The sequence below is a fragment of the Peromyscus maniculatus genome, chromosome 6, assembly GCF_049852395.1.
Source record: "Peromyscus maniculatus bairdii isolate BWxNUB_F1_BW_parent chromosome 6, HU_Pman_BW_mat_3.1, whole genome shotgun sequence".
In the NCBI taxonomy this organism is placed as follows: Eukaryota; Metazoa; Chordata; class Mammalia; order Rodentia; family Cricetidae; genus Peromyscus; species Peromyscus maniculatus.
Genome location: NC_134857.1, coordinates 76,175,868 through 76,189,513, shown reverse-complemented (window position 1 = coordinate 76,189,513; position 13,646 = coordinate 76,175,868). Strand labels below are relative to the sequence as shown.

General features: G+C 50.3%; 1 protein-coding gene across 11 annotated transcripts in view; it reads right to left on the bottom strand.

The window, feature by feature from the left end:
• Positions 1-13,646, bottom strand: part of Otud7b (OTU deubiquitinase 7B) — a 61,689-nt gene continuing 48,043 nt past the window's right edge. For all 11 annotated transcript variants that reach the window (XM_076574600.1, XM_076574603.1, XM_006982566.4 and 8 more), the window contains 6 exons: positions 12,245-12,357; positions 10,122-10,249; positions 9,513-9,662; positions 8,910-9,024; positions 7,976-8,060; positions 1-6,220 (listed from right to left, as the gene is read on the bottom strand). In XM_076574600.1, the coding sequence (XP_076430715.1) occupies positions 5,012-6,220; positions 7,976-8,060; positions 8,910-9,024; positions 9,513-9,662; positions 10,122-10,249; positions 12,245-12,357 (1,800 nt within the window). In that variant the 3' untranslated portion in view covers positions 1-5,011. The remainder of the gene's footprint in view (positions 6,221-7,975; positions 8,061-8,909; positions 9,025-9,512; positions 9,663-10,121; positions 10,250-12,244; positions 12,358-13,646) is intronic.

Below are 13,646 nucleotides of genomic sequence, written 5' to 3'. Positions count from 1 at the left end.
TAGGGTTAATGAGCTGCTGTTTTATTGTTTTTGAGTCTGTACAGAGGCAGCAATCCTTAGGTGGGGGTCGTGACATTCAACCCTCCCTTCCCCACAGCACACATCCTTCCAGCCTCAGCTCCCCAAGTTCCTGGTGTTGGCTGCAACTGTGGAAACAGTGGAGCTGGCGCGAGCCGAGCCAGTCTGGAACAGGTATGTGCTTGCGAAGAAGGGGGCCCAGAAGCCTTACTGTGAGGTCCAAAAGGTTGCTGAACACCTCTACCCCAGCACGCACCTCTCAATGTCTTGTGGAATAAAGTATGAACTGTAATAAGGAAGCAGCGTCGGAAGAGGTGTGCGCCCCCCACCCCCCATGGTTTAAAATCCCATGATCCACTTTTCTTCCCCCTACCACTCTTCCGAGAGCCTCATTCTAGTCTTTAATACCTCGAGGTATGGGAACAGCAGAACAGAGGAAGAATGGTCAGAGAAATGAACTGGGTGACTTGGATCACCCCCTAACCAGAAATGCAAGGGCAGCAGCTGAAGGTCAGGTAACGGAAGACTCTCACCACCTGCAGCACAACCCAGCTGTCCACTACTGGATGGAAAGGGCATAGAGAGGCAAAGAGCTGCATCAGATTTTTCCATTTTCAGACCCATTTTGGGTACAGGTTTGCCAGGAGCAAGGGCTGCTGGGAGGGGCAGCTGGAGGAGGGAGGTGGAGCTGAGTGACTCACGCGATGAATCACAGATCCAGTTATAAACACAGAACGAGGCCAAGGTCCTTCCCACCCGACTCCTCAGACAGCGTCCATCACTTCTGCCGCCCCCACCCACGCAGCCATGGAGGGGCACAGGAATTCCACTCGGAAGCATGACAGTTAATCAGCTTAAGCACAGGAGGCAATACACCCTAATTTGTGACTGGGTAGCTGCAAAATATTATTAAAACAGACAGAGCCCCTATGACTCACTGAATCTGCAGTTGGAGATGGAGGGAAAGAATTCAGTTCTAAGACTCTGGAGTTTGTGTTTCTAAGCCAGAAAATGGCTTCCAGTTCTGTTCTCACCTATGGCTATATGGGTGGCACTGTCCTTGGAAAAAGAGGGCAGAGTCCAGAGGTGTCTGAGCAACACACAGACAATAATTTCCCAAATGCTCCTTTACTGAAGGAAAACAAAGTGCCTGGAACCTTGGGCACGTGACTGAAGGAAGAAAGGCCAGAGCCAGATCTCAGGGAACCAGCTCCATTCTCTGGGCTCAGGATCACCCCCCACCCAAGTATATAAGATAAAGTCATGGTAATTTCTGCTCTATTGTCTGTGGACTCTGGAAGCCTATGGTGAGGGAAGGTACTTCTATTTTAAGGCACAGCAGAGAGCTTAACACCATCCCTCACTCTTAGAAATTGCATCTTAAAAACTAAATAAAAAGATATAATTTATATTCTTTATAAAACACAGTATGAAGAAAGTCTTTTGCAATTCTCAATTAAGCCAGCCTGAGTAAAGAGGAAGGATTTGGAGGCCGGCCTCTGGTGGATTTGCGGGAAGTTGGGGACAGGGCAGAGAATGTAGGGGAGAGGGTATAACCGTGTTAAGTGGAAAGGAGAAAAGAAGAACCCTGAAGATCTCCTCTCTCCATTAACTTCAGTAGGACCCCAGATGCCCTGGATTAACAGGAATAATTGCACTTAATGTAAGCCTGAGCGATGAGGCCATGCCTCACCTAGGGATACAGGGTCTACCTTCCTGTCACCCCCATGACCCTCTGGACAAGGGAGGTTTGAAGTTCCCCACGCAACCCTCCCTCACTTCTCCCCACCACAGTAATCGCATGGGCTTGTCTACACCAAAATGCAAGCCAATCCGGATCTGTTTTGTTTTCCAGACATTATTAACTCCATCCTACTCCACCCCTCCGTCACCCCCAAAGAGAGTGAAAAATAAAGTTCACCATCCCTTATTTTAAAAAAAGAAAATAAATAAATAAAACCCTTAGAGAGGCCTTTTGGTGTCTTAATAGTCACCCTCCCAATTAAAACTAATTTAACAAAAAGTTAAAAGAGCCTAAGACCCATTTTCCACATAATCTTAGAACTCCCTTCCCGTCCCTGGAACTTCCTTTTATTTTTGCTTTGAAAAGGCAAACAATTAAGATTGGGTACCATATAAATAAAAACAAACATGATACAAGGTTTCTGTTTATCTTCATTTGTTCTCGGTTTTTAAAAACAGGAGTGGTCAATACAATCTACTAACAGATCAAGTCCAAGCACAGCAATCCAACGAGAGCAACTTCCCTGGTCTTACTGGGCAAACCCCAGCTGGGCCATCTCTGTCCCTCTTCCCCTAGGCAGGTACCCAGGGAGGGTGTGGGGATGATGAGCAGTGCCACCAGGGTGTCTGTAGTGTCAGGAAGGGAGGGGCTCATCTGTACCACTCAAACTCCAGGAACTGGGACAAGTCTAAGGTGATGAGAACAAGGCACAAGGCATTCATTCACCTTGGGAGAGAAAATGAAGGAGTGCTTAAAACCCATGAATCAAGATAAATACCATCTTGATGCAGTATTTTGTAAAAAGTCAAAACATGTAAAAAAAAAAAACAAAAAAACTTTATGAACATAAAAATGTAAATAGATAGGATTTGTCCTCATATTTGTTCAATTCAGGGCTCACTGCTTTCACCTCAATACCATTCCTGTTACATCCCAAGATTCTGATGTTTGGGTCAGTCTGGGCTTTTCATATTATGTTTATATACTGGATGGCGTGATCCCAGCACTTGGTAAGCTGAAGCAAGAGGGCCATACATTTGAGGCCCAAGGAGGACCCTATCTAAAAAAACAAAACATAAAAACTCCTCCATTTCTGAATAGACCTTTAAGTTATACACCTGCAGAAATGCTCGTCTCTGTTAGGTTCCAGCCTAAAGAAAGCTGGATGTGGCAGCTCACACCCAGGTCCCACAATTCACAAGACTGAGGCAGGAGGGTGGCTGTAAGTTGGAGGCTAGCCTGGGCTATGTAACAAGTACCAGGCTGGCCAGCCAGGGCTACATAGCAAAGAAACAAACAAAAACTGTCTGAAAATAATAACAGGAAATTATTAAATCAACAGATTGACAGATATGGAAGTGACTTTCAAATTTTTTGAGGGGAAAAAAGCCTTTCTAAACTAAATAATTTCAATGAGGAATTGTTGACTAGCTTTGTTACCAAGGGGAGGTGTGTGATCATTATCCTGACTAGGCAGAAGAAACATGTAGACAGGAGTCCCCCCAAACACACGCACGCACGCACGCGCACACACACACACATACACACACACACGCAGAGCCATTTGTGCCTTAGATCCAATGTGGGGATTACATTCCATCAAATGTGGGCGATGACATACCTCAGTAAAGAAATCAAAGCACAGAACAGCCAGTCAACACTCTGGACACGGAAGCACACTCACACCCCTTCTTCATATACAGCCACAAGTGTATACAATTGCATAGATGATTTTTCCCCCAGGAAAAAAAAATACAGGGAGAAAGGACAACTGGTGAGGGAGTCTTCTGGTTTAAAGCTCTTCGAAATGGCTCTGGGCAGAGCGAGTGCTGTCCAGACTTGTGCTTTGTGCAAACCGCAAGGGACCTCTTCCCACTGGGGCCGCTCCCCCTCTGGAGAACAGGGTTGGCTCAGGAAAGGGAGAAATCCAAAGGCAGATCAGCCCACTGGGACTAATCTGGGCCTGTGGCTATGGTTCACTAAAATATATTTTCTCTAGCTACCTTTATAAATGGCCCCTAGTCCCATCCCATGCTTCAACACCAGTCCTAATATCAAAAATAATTCTTCTTACAAAGTATTCTTATTATTTTAATAAGCTAACCATAGATTAAGGTCAGCTATGGCTTAACAAAAGAAGCCAAGATGTTAAGTTCGTTCTCCAGAACTAGACAGGAAGGAGAAAAAAAAAATCACTTAAATGGGGGTGGGGAGTAAGTAATTTTTAATTTTTTTTGCCAGGGTCTTATTTTTTCTTTAAAAAAAAATTAGTAAAATAAGCTGCTTTCTACAGAAACGCAGCAGCGGAGAGCTCTACAGAGGGTTTTGGTATAGCTTCAAACAGTCTGGCCCCCGGCCTCCTCAGTGCACTCCAAGCCCACATGTAGTTATTGCTAAGTAGTTAAAAACAGCTCACTCTGCACCCACCTGAAGAGAGCCCCGCACACGAGGCTGCTCTTACCACCCTTCTCTCTCCCAAAGAGGACTTGCTTTTAAAAATAAAACTTCTTTAAACCACAACTTCTTAACTTAGCTGAGCTCAGTCCTCAAAAAGGATGAGGAAAAGATGGGGGCAACAGGCAGACTCCCCTAAAACTAGAATGGACGACAGATGACTAGCTAGAACATAAAACTTCCTAGGAAAAAGAATCCTCCTCCAAGCTCCTCCCTTTGCTACGTCCACCCTCTGGGATTTAAAATCCCCTTTCTAAGAAGGCCAGGCACACACTGCCTGACCCTTCCTTGGGAAGAAGAATGTACCCAAGCCTGTCACCTACCTAATTCAAACCAAATCAAACATGTTCAGTATCTCAGATTCCCCCTACACTCCCAACTCCACCACCATGTGCTTTTTTCTAAAGTCAATGAACTTTGGTCTGGTTTTTCCTTCGCTGACTGAGGACCTTCTTTCCAGGTTCCTCCCCCAAGATGTCCACCCACCTCCCACCCACACACACCAATTATTTCCCTACTTCCCCTGGGCCCTGGGACAGGGCGCAGGGGGTTATGAGATAGATAGTCTTCCCTTCGGTCGTGCAGTCTCAAGTCAGCCCTCCCTAAGAGCAGCCCGGCCCTGAGATGGCACCAGCCCTGTCCTGCCCGCCAGCCTGCTGCACTCCAGCTCTCTCAGACATTTCTGCACGGGCCCCGTCGACACAGGGGCTGGGTCTCCAGGAGCCAGAGTTGAGCTTCACTTTCTTTGTTTACCCCTTTCCCGCTGCCGCCGCCGCCGAGGTTCTTCCTACCCATTCAGAACCTGTGCGCCAGCAGTTCCCCACTTGGTTCCCGTTCCCTCCGCCTCAGTTCTTCCCGGTAACAGCAGGAGCAGAAGTTGTTTGTCTCGGGGTGCCCATAGAAGCTGCAGTTCGGCTGTCTGCATTTGGTCTGGGTTGGGAGAACCCCCCGGGAACCTCCAGCCCATCCATCCGGCTCAGGGGGCTCTCTGTAGCCATTGCTATAGCAATCAGCCACGCGGAACTGGGGTGGTAACAAGGCACCCCTGTGAACTCCATCTTTGCCTGGCTGCTCCAGAGGTGGGATGTTGTCCTGGTGAGGGTAGGGTCGCCCAGGAGGGTACTGTCTGGGAAAGGTGGCATAGGGTGGAAGGCCGCCTACACACGGGCCCCCTGCCAACTGCCTCCGGGGCTCCTGGCAGTGGACCCCACCCCCAGAAGGTCGAGGGATAGTAAAGCCCCCAGGGTAACCGGTAGAGAACGCCGCCAGGGCCTTGGACTCTGCTGGGGAGTCGCTGGGCTGGTCCTCCCCGCCATCCGGCTCTGGCTTTTTGGCTGGAGGCGGCCCACTAACTAAGCCTCCATTCATGATCTTGCGCTCAGCTTCCTTCTGCTTCTGCTCTGCCAGGAATCTCTCCTCCGCATCTGCAAGGTAGCGCTGGATCATCTCCTCCTGGTACTGGTGCCGCTGGCCCATCTTCAGGGTTCCGACAAAAATAAACTTGCCCTCCCCTTGCATTGCGATCCGCATGATGCTCAGGCTCTGCATCACCTCCTGGCTGTACTTGCTCCCCCCATTGCCAACAGACTCAGCCGAGGGCCTCTCAGACACGGGCCCATCCCCAGCGGCCTCCTCCTTGCCAGCCTTCCAGCTCTTGAGTGCGCTGTTCTTCTTCTTCTTCTCCAGAGTCTCGGTGCCACTGCTTACTCCAGACCCGCTGCCCAGCGCGCCAGGCTTGGGGCCCTTGCCATGCATCAGGCCCCCCATGTTCTTCTTCAGCTTGCTGCCCAGCGTTTTGCCGAAGCTGCCCAGCTTGTTAGCCACCGAGTCCGCTCTCTTCTTGTCCTTCTCCCGGTCTCGCTTCGACTTCTCCTTCCGCCTGCTGCCCTCATTGCTGGTAGAGCCGCTGCCCACCGACTCCTTGTCCGACTCCCCGGACTCAGGAGTGGACTTGGGCTCGTCTCCAGCTGAGGCTGTGGGGGACTCGGGCTGGGCCAGAGGCGCCTGTAAGAGAGGACAGCAATGACAGTCACCTCACTGGGCTGCTGCGGGGAGGCTCCCAGAGACATGGAGCCTACAACAGCTTACAGGGACTGGCCACACAACAAAGGGTAGTGTCCTGGTGAGTATCTGTGTCACCTGGATGTAGGGTAGGGTCATCTGGGAAGAAGGAATGTTGAAGAGCGGCCCCCATGATTGTGGCAAGCAGCAAGTCTGAGGAGCAGCCTTTCCTGATGAGTGACTGATGTGGGAGGCCCGGCCCACTGCGGGGTGTGTGTGTGTGCCGCTGCTTCTGGGTAGGGAGTCTTGGGTTGTGAGAGTGGGGAGAGCAGGCTAGTGAGCAGCGCTCCTCCATGGCCTGCCTTCAGTTCCTGCCTCTGCTCCTGCCCTGGCTCCCCTCAGTGATGGAGTGGGATCAGAACACAGACACCAAACAGACCCTTTCCTCCCCCGTTTCTGTTTTGGTCATGGTCTCCAGCACAGCAATAAGAGGCAAACAGGAGAGCATAAGTGCCCTGTGCACTCCGTCCGTCCGTCCGGGGAATGACTGTCCAGCTCCGGAGAAGGGCTCCAGCCAGGTGTGTCACGGGCCAAGAAAAGACATCATCTGTGTCTACCTTTCCCTCGCTCACTGCAGTAGGAGATCCAAAGGACCCGAGTGCCCCCAGCAATGAAGCCTGGAATGCATGGCCTCTGGGCAAGCAGCGGCCTTTTCTCTCTTTCCTTCCCTTTCTTTCTTTCTTTCTTTCTTTCTTTCTTTCTTTCTTTCTTTCTTTCTTTCTTTCTTTCTTTCTTTCTTTCTTTCTTTCTTTCTTTCTTTCTTTTCTTCCTTCCTTCCTTCCTTCCTTCCTTCCTTCCTTCCTTCCTTCCTTCCTTTCATTCACTTACTCAAGGCAGGGTCTTGTTACACAATCCAGGGTAGCCTAGAACTCACAATCCCCTTGCCTCAGTTTCCCAAAATACTGGGACTACAGGTGTTTGCTACTTTGCCTGGCTGGAAAATTATTTTTGCAGATTGTTCATTATTACTAGTCTATGTCAAATTCTGTTCAAAATTAATCTCCAGGAAGCTTTAACTAACCAGAAGCGCCCAAGCCTGAGCACTGCTTTTATACGGTCCATAATCCGGAGCTCAGAACTTTGCCTTTGCTCCTAAGCTCCTGACCAGGAGCTCTTGGGCATTCTCTTTCTGGTGCCCAAACAGATCTATCCAAAGAGTGAGGGGCAGAGACACAGAAATGACAATCTCAAGTTATGAAGAAAGAGAAGAAGAAGGGTTTCTTTTTTTTTTTTTTTTTTTTTGATTTTTTCGAGACAGGGTTTCTCTGTGTAGCTTTGCGCCTTTCCTGGAGCTCACTTGGTAGCCCAGGCTGGCCTCGAACTCACAGAGATCCGCCTGGCTCTGCCTCCCGAGTGCTGGGATTAAAGGCGTGCGCCACCACGCCCGGCTGAAGAAGGGTTTCTTAAGGAACACAGTTTGGAATTAGAAAGCCCAGTCCGGGGCTGGGTGTGTCACTCAGTGGTGAAGCACATCCCAACACGTGGAGGTCCCGGGTTCAGTCCCCAGGGAGGCAAATAACGAAGCAGAGGAAGGAAGAAAGCAGAGTGTGACTAGAGACAGGTGGCCACAGGGGACAGGAAGGAGGAGCCAGGCTCTGCCGTCGTGGTCGTCAGACCGCACTAGCACAGACTTCTCCCCTCGCTCTTCCTGTGGCTGACAGTGAGGACACAGAGGGCCGTGGTGGCAGCAGCCTTCACCTGGGCATCAGATGACAGTGGGATCCACTTCACATTCATGTAGCTGTGCAGCAGATGTAACTTGACCTCCAGGGACAGAATTATGCTGTGAAAAGGAGGGAAATGGAACAGCTAGTACTTCCAAGGCAAGTAAGCAGTCCTCCGGAAAGGAAAGGACTCCCTCCACAGTGCCCAGAGCCCGGGGTCAGACAGCGGCCATCATCACTGCTCTGACTCCATCTAGCAGATTCTGACAACCAGGTGAGGACGAGAGCTTTTGGTTTTCTTTTGGTTTTCAAGAAAGGGGCTCACTATGTAGTCAGAACTTGCAGTGATTCCCCTGCCTCAACCTCCCAAGTGCTAGGTGAGGTGTAGGCCACCATGCCCAGCTCTAAGGACCTTTTTAATTACTAGACTTTAAAATCAAACCCTCTCAGGCAGCTCCCAAAGTTGCAAAGGCCCCAAAGGCAAGAGGTAAGGGACCCGAGTTTACACCCACATCTCTGCAGGCACGGAGGGAGAAGGGAGGAGACCCTACCAGACTATAAGGAGGCAACGTTGAGAAGCAGGTGGAAAAGATCGCATTTCCCTTGCTATCTAAATGCCAGGAAGATGAAACTTAAGAGCAGAATGTTCGGGCCACTTGTTTAAACTCCTCTGATTCTGGCTTAGAATCAATGGGATTTGGTTGTCTTGCTTTTCTGACCAGTGCCTTGGGGACTCTGGGATGTACTGGGCAGGAACATTTGCACTGTTCTAAGAAAAGAAGAAAGCAAAAGCAGCTGCAAGAGCCCAGTGTCCTGATGCCCGGCCTGCCTTCCACCTCCCTGCCTTCCCGGTAAGGCCAGCCCAAGGCTGTGACTGTCCTGCCGCTGAACCAGGAGGGGACGGGGCACGGCCACTGGCGTGGAAAGATCCCAGCTACAGTGCATCCCGAAGGCGAAACCGGCCTCACCTGGCCAACCGGACATTGTCGTTGTCATCTTTGCCCCACTCCCAGCCCTTTCCTGGGTCCACGGCAAAGTGCAGGGGCAGCAGCTTATGTTCTGAATCTGTGAGCGGGATCACAGCTGGGGAGGGAAAAACAAGCATCAGGAAGTCTTCCTGAGAAGAGCAGGAGGCAACTGAACAGGCGTTGACCTCACTGAACTCATACTCGGGCCCACGACTGACTAGTCCATCCACCCTCACCTCTTAGAAGTGAATTACATTAAAAACCACTGGCCTTCCCCTAACCACCCAGCACACAATTAGCCTATTAATCTCTGGACTCCTGCCAGTGAACCAGCCTACTTTCCCTGACTGGTGCAGCATGCAGCCCTTGGAAGGCTGGTACCTCAGTACAGACCTTTGCTCCAGAATAGGGACAGACACACCTTTTCCACCAAACCACCCCTTTTTAAGGCTAAAAACTCTTGGTGATATTGTACAGCTTGGTTTAAAAAACAAGAACAAAAACTGGCACTGTCTGGACTTTTGTTTTCCTCCTTCGTAGCTATCATTTCCACTTTTGAGTAAAAATAACAGAACAAAAAGCAGGCACACTCTGGATCCTCACCTTGCTCCTTGCCACTGTCCTTCTGCTCCATCGACACAAGTGCAGAAAAGTGGGCCTGATCATAGGCGAGCACCAGAGGCGACCGGTGGCACTGGCTGGCTGGGACCTCCAGTGGGAGGTAGATCCCTCCAAATGGAATAGGGGCAAAGGCTGCAGGAACCACAAGGTTGTTACGCTAAGGCCGGACCTTGGACAGCGCCGTTTCTCTACCCCACTTCTCGTTTTAAGATTGAGTTTGCTATTTTTAGTCACAGGTATTTGTGAGTTTGGGGGGGGGGGCATGCACACCATGTGTGAATGCCAGGTCCCCTGGAGCTGGAGTTACAGACAGCTGTGACTGACTGCCCGATGTGGGTGCTGGGAACTGAACCTGGGTCCCCGGCAAGAGCAGTTCATACCCTTAACTGCCAGGCCATCTCTCCAGCCCCTCAATCCTATTTTTGAATTGAGCATCCCTGCCAATCAATCCCAACAGCTTTCATTTGAATCTCTTGAGAAGTTACCACTGTTTTAATGTAACCCCCGACCCCAAGACTCTGTCTATCTCCTTCTGCGTCTTGCTGCTGTGTTCAGCCCGTCTCTGCACACAGGGCTGGCCAGCTGACTCACCTTCCCCTCCAGAGTCCCTCAGCATGGTGTCTGCCACGACCACTATGGGCCTCTTGAGCACGTGAGCAAGGACAAAGACGTGGAACTCCTCGAGGCTCTCATACACGGGCTCCTCTGAGCTCTCCACGCTACAGTCACAGGAGACGAGGACGGAGGAGGCACAGCAGGAGAAGAAGGAAATAAGACAAGAGTCCTGAGACCAGCTACATGGCCAGGGAAGAGAATGCCCTGCAGATCAGTCTGTGCTACGTGGCTGGTTCGACTCCCACTTTAGCAATCAGGAAATCAAGAAAAAGCTATGGGGTTGGAATGGTGTTACAAATCTGAAGGAGGGCGGTGACGTGGTAAAGGTCTTGCCACCACGCCCAGTGACCTCCACTCAGTGTCCGGGACTCCCGTGGCAGCTGGAAGGGAAGGGCTGGCTCCTCGTAACTGTCTTCTGACTCTACATTGTGACAAAGATGAGCACTCACATTTCCCTGTGTCCCCCCCCCCCCCATACATAATAAAGAGTCAACAATCTGGAGAGGATCTCCATCTCTTTATATTCACCTCCCACACCTCTTTATCCAAGAGCCGAACACACAAACTCACAGCTTCATCTTGCTTTCCTGACCCACACAACATGTATGTCTTAGAAAAGGAAACCTCCAAATTCCTCTTCTTGTTCTCTTAAAGAACAGCCTCACCATCTATCTACTCAGCAGCTTAACTAGAGTTTGTAAGATGTGTTCGTTTTATTACTTAGCTTCAGCTACTCCCTGGCTGGATCAGCTCCGTCCCCTATGTGGTTCTTGTGTCTCCTGCATATCTCCTCACCATTCTGTTGACTCCCACAGTCCCGGCCTGGACTGTTTCTAAAACCTCTCTAACTTCCCCTTCGATTTATCATCTGCCTGGGTATCGGTGTATTCATATGCACAGTTTCACTCGTGAATCTCCTACTTAAACTCCAATGGCCCTCCCTCATCTCCAAACAACAAGGGTCAACAGGGGAGGGGGGGCTGTTAGAACCTCAGATTCCCAAGCCTTATCTCATTCCAACTCGACTAGAACTTCTTGTGATAGAAAAGCTCAAAACTCTGCATGTTAAGTAGTCAACCCGGAATACAATGGGGATTAGGAATGTAGTTCAGTAGTAAAGGATATGCTTAGCACGCTCAAGACCCTGGATTCAGTCCCCAAGAGCAGAAAAAGAAAGGATATCACACTAAACCGACAGGAACCCATCACCCACCTTCAACAGTTCCGAATACACGGGCAATTTCATTTCACCTACACCTCAATCTAATTCCTTGTCCTTCCCGTTCTGACGCGACTCTGCTGGATTATTTTGAAGTAAACCATATATATTTCATCTGTATATTTCAGTTTCTATGTACAAAAAGGACTCCTTTTGGAGGCAGGAGGATAGCTCAGCAATCAAGAGCAGTCACTGCTCTTCCAGCGGACCAGGGTTTAATTCCCAGCACCCACATGGCAGTTTGCAACCATCTGTGGCTCTACTTCCAGGGACTCTGACTTCTTCTTCTGGCCTTTGCTGACACTGCACACATGTCATAGACAGAGGTGCAAGCACACATGCAGGTCCACAGACACACAGACACAAAGACACACACACACACACACACACACACACACACACCAACTAAATTTTAAAGGACTCCTTCAAAAACAAACAGCCACAATAACTTTTCAAAGTCCCATTTAAAATGAAAGCGTGTAGACACTCTTCACTTTCCCCGTCTTCTCACCAATGCCCAAACACCCCAACTGCTGTTCTATGAGTGTCCTTGTTCCGAGTCTCTTGTTCCTTTCCATTCCCTTGTATTCACTTTAGAAGCTGGGCCACTCACCTAATGTTCTCCGAAGTCCACACGGGACACAAGCTGACCCTTCCCATGGGCCAGTGGACCCTTGCCTCAGCACAGCAAGCACGAGGCCGCCCGCCCCATCTCTCTCTCTCCGCACTGCCTTCTTTCCAGAGATGCACTGTGCTGCCACACACCTCTGGGCCCTCGCCATGGCTTCTCTCTCCTCTAGACCTGGGGCTGGAGATCTGAGAGCTCACTCAGTAGGAACACCACAAAGCCGACCCCTGCTCCCCACGGAGACGCACTTACCCACCACCGGTGGCTCCATTGGTGCCTAGGTGCATCCTGGGTTCACTTGAGGCAAGCTTGATCAGTTCATTCCACTCCTTCTGCCATTCGTCCTCGGTGTACACCAGTCCAGACTATGGAAGACACCCGGGGCAACCGGAGTTAGGGAAAGGCGACACTCACCCCACCTTTCCAGGGTTACGTCCACTCCATTCTCTTAGCACTTGGCTTACACTAAGTCAAATTTCTTCTCTTTTTCAGAGTCAAGACCCATAAAATAGGTTGGTTGGTTGGTTGGTTGGTTGGTTGGTTGGTTGGCTGGCTGGTTGGCTGGTTGGCTATTTGGTTTTGAGACAGGTCTCACTGTACAGCCCTGGGTGTCCTGGAACTCCCTATGTAGACCCAGCTGGCCCGCCTCAGCCTCTGCAGTGCTGGGACTAGAGGCATTGGTCACCATGCCCCCCCATCTTGCTTCTTTCTGAGACGGAATCTTATGTATTGGCATTGAATTAGCTATGTGTTGAGGCTGGCCTTGTAATTCTGGCCCTCCTGCATCTATCTCCCAAATGCTGGGATTACAGGCACATGCCGCCACCTCTAATAATCCACACAAGGACTTCACCTGGCTGACGACTACCCCATCCACACAGGGACTTCACCTGGCTGACGACTACCCCATCCACACAGGGACTTCACCTGGCTGATTAAACTGACAGACAGTAGACTCTGGCTCTCCTTTTCATGCCTTTGTTATTTCCCTCTTTGAATGGTCGACTTCCGTTTCCACACCACTGCCTTCTCTTATTCTCTGAACGCTCCTCACCACAAAACTGGGGTTTGGGCCACTATCTGAGCCTTGCTTTCCTCTGGGTGACCTCTTCCCAGGCCATAGTCCTATCTACTCCACTTGTGTGCTCAGGCCTCTAGCATCAACCCTCTCAAGCCCCTAGTTCCTTTCCATCTCTATGCTCACCTACCCAGCTGTCTACCAAAAACTGCAACCTCTCCAGAGTACCTTGAAATTCTCTATTTTAGAATTTAAAAGTAAACTCCTGTCTCTTCACACACTCACTCCCCTTCCTCTATTCCTACCTATCAAACAGCACTAACTACCACCCAACACCCCGACTAAAACCCAGGGAGCTGTCTGAGGTCTCCTTTCCCGCCCCACACCTGAGTGCCTGTCAGGACTTACTAAGTTCGGACTGCAATGCACCTCTCTGGCTCTCTGAACTCTTCAGACCCCTTCCTATTGGGTTACTGTATCCCCCTCCCCATGATCAAAATCTGATGCTTTGTTTCCTGATGACCGTCGTTCTAGGAACCTCCACTACCCATGGTACACAAAGGCTACCTCCGGCCACACCCCCGGCCCCGCCCCCTGCTCTGCTTCCCTTCCCCAGAGCTGCTCCTGATGGGCACT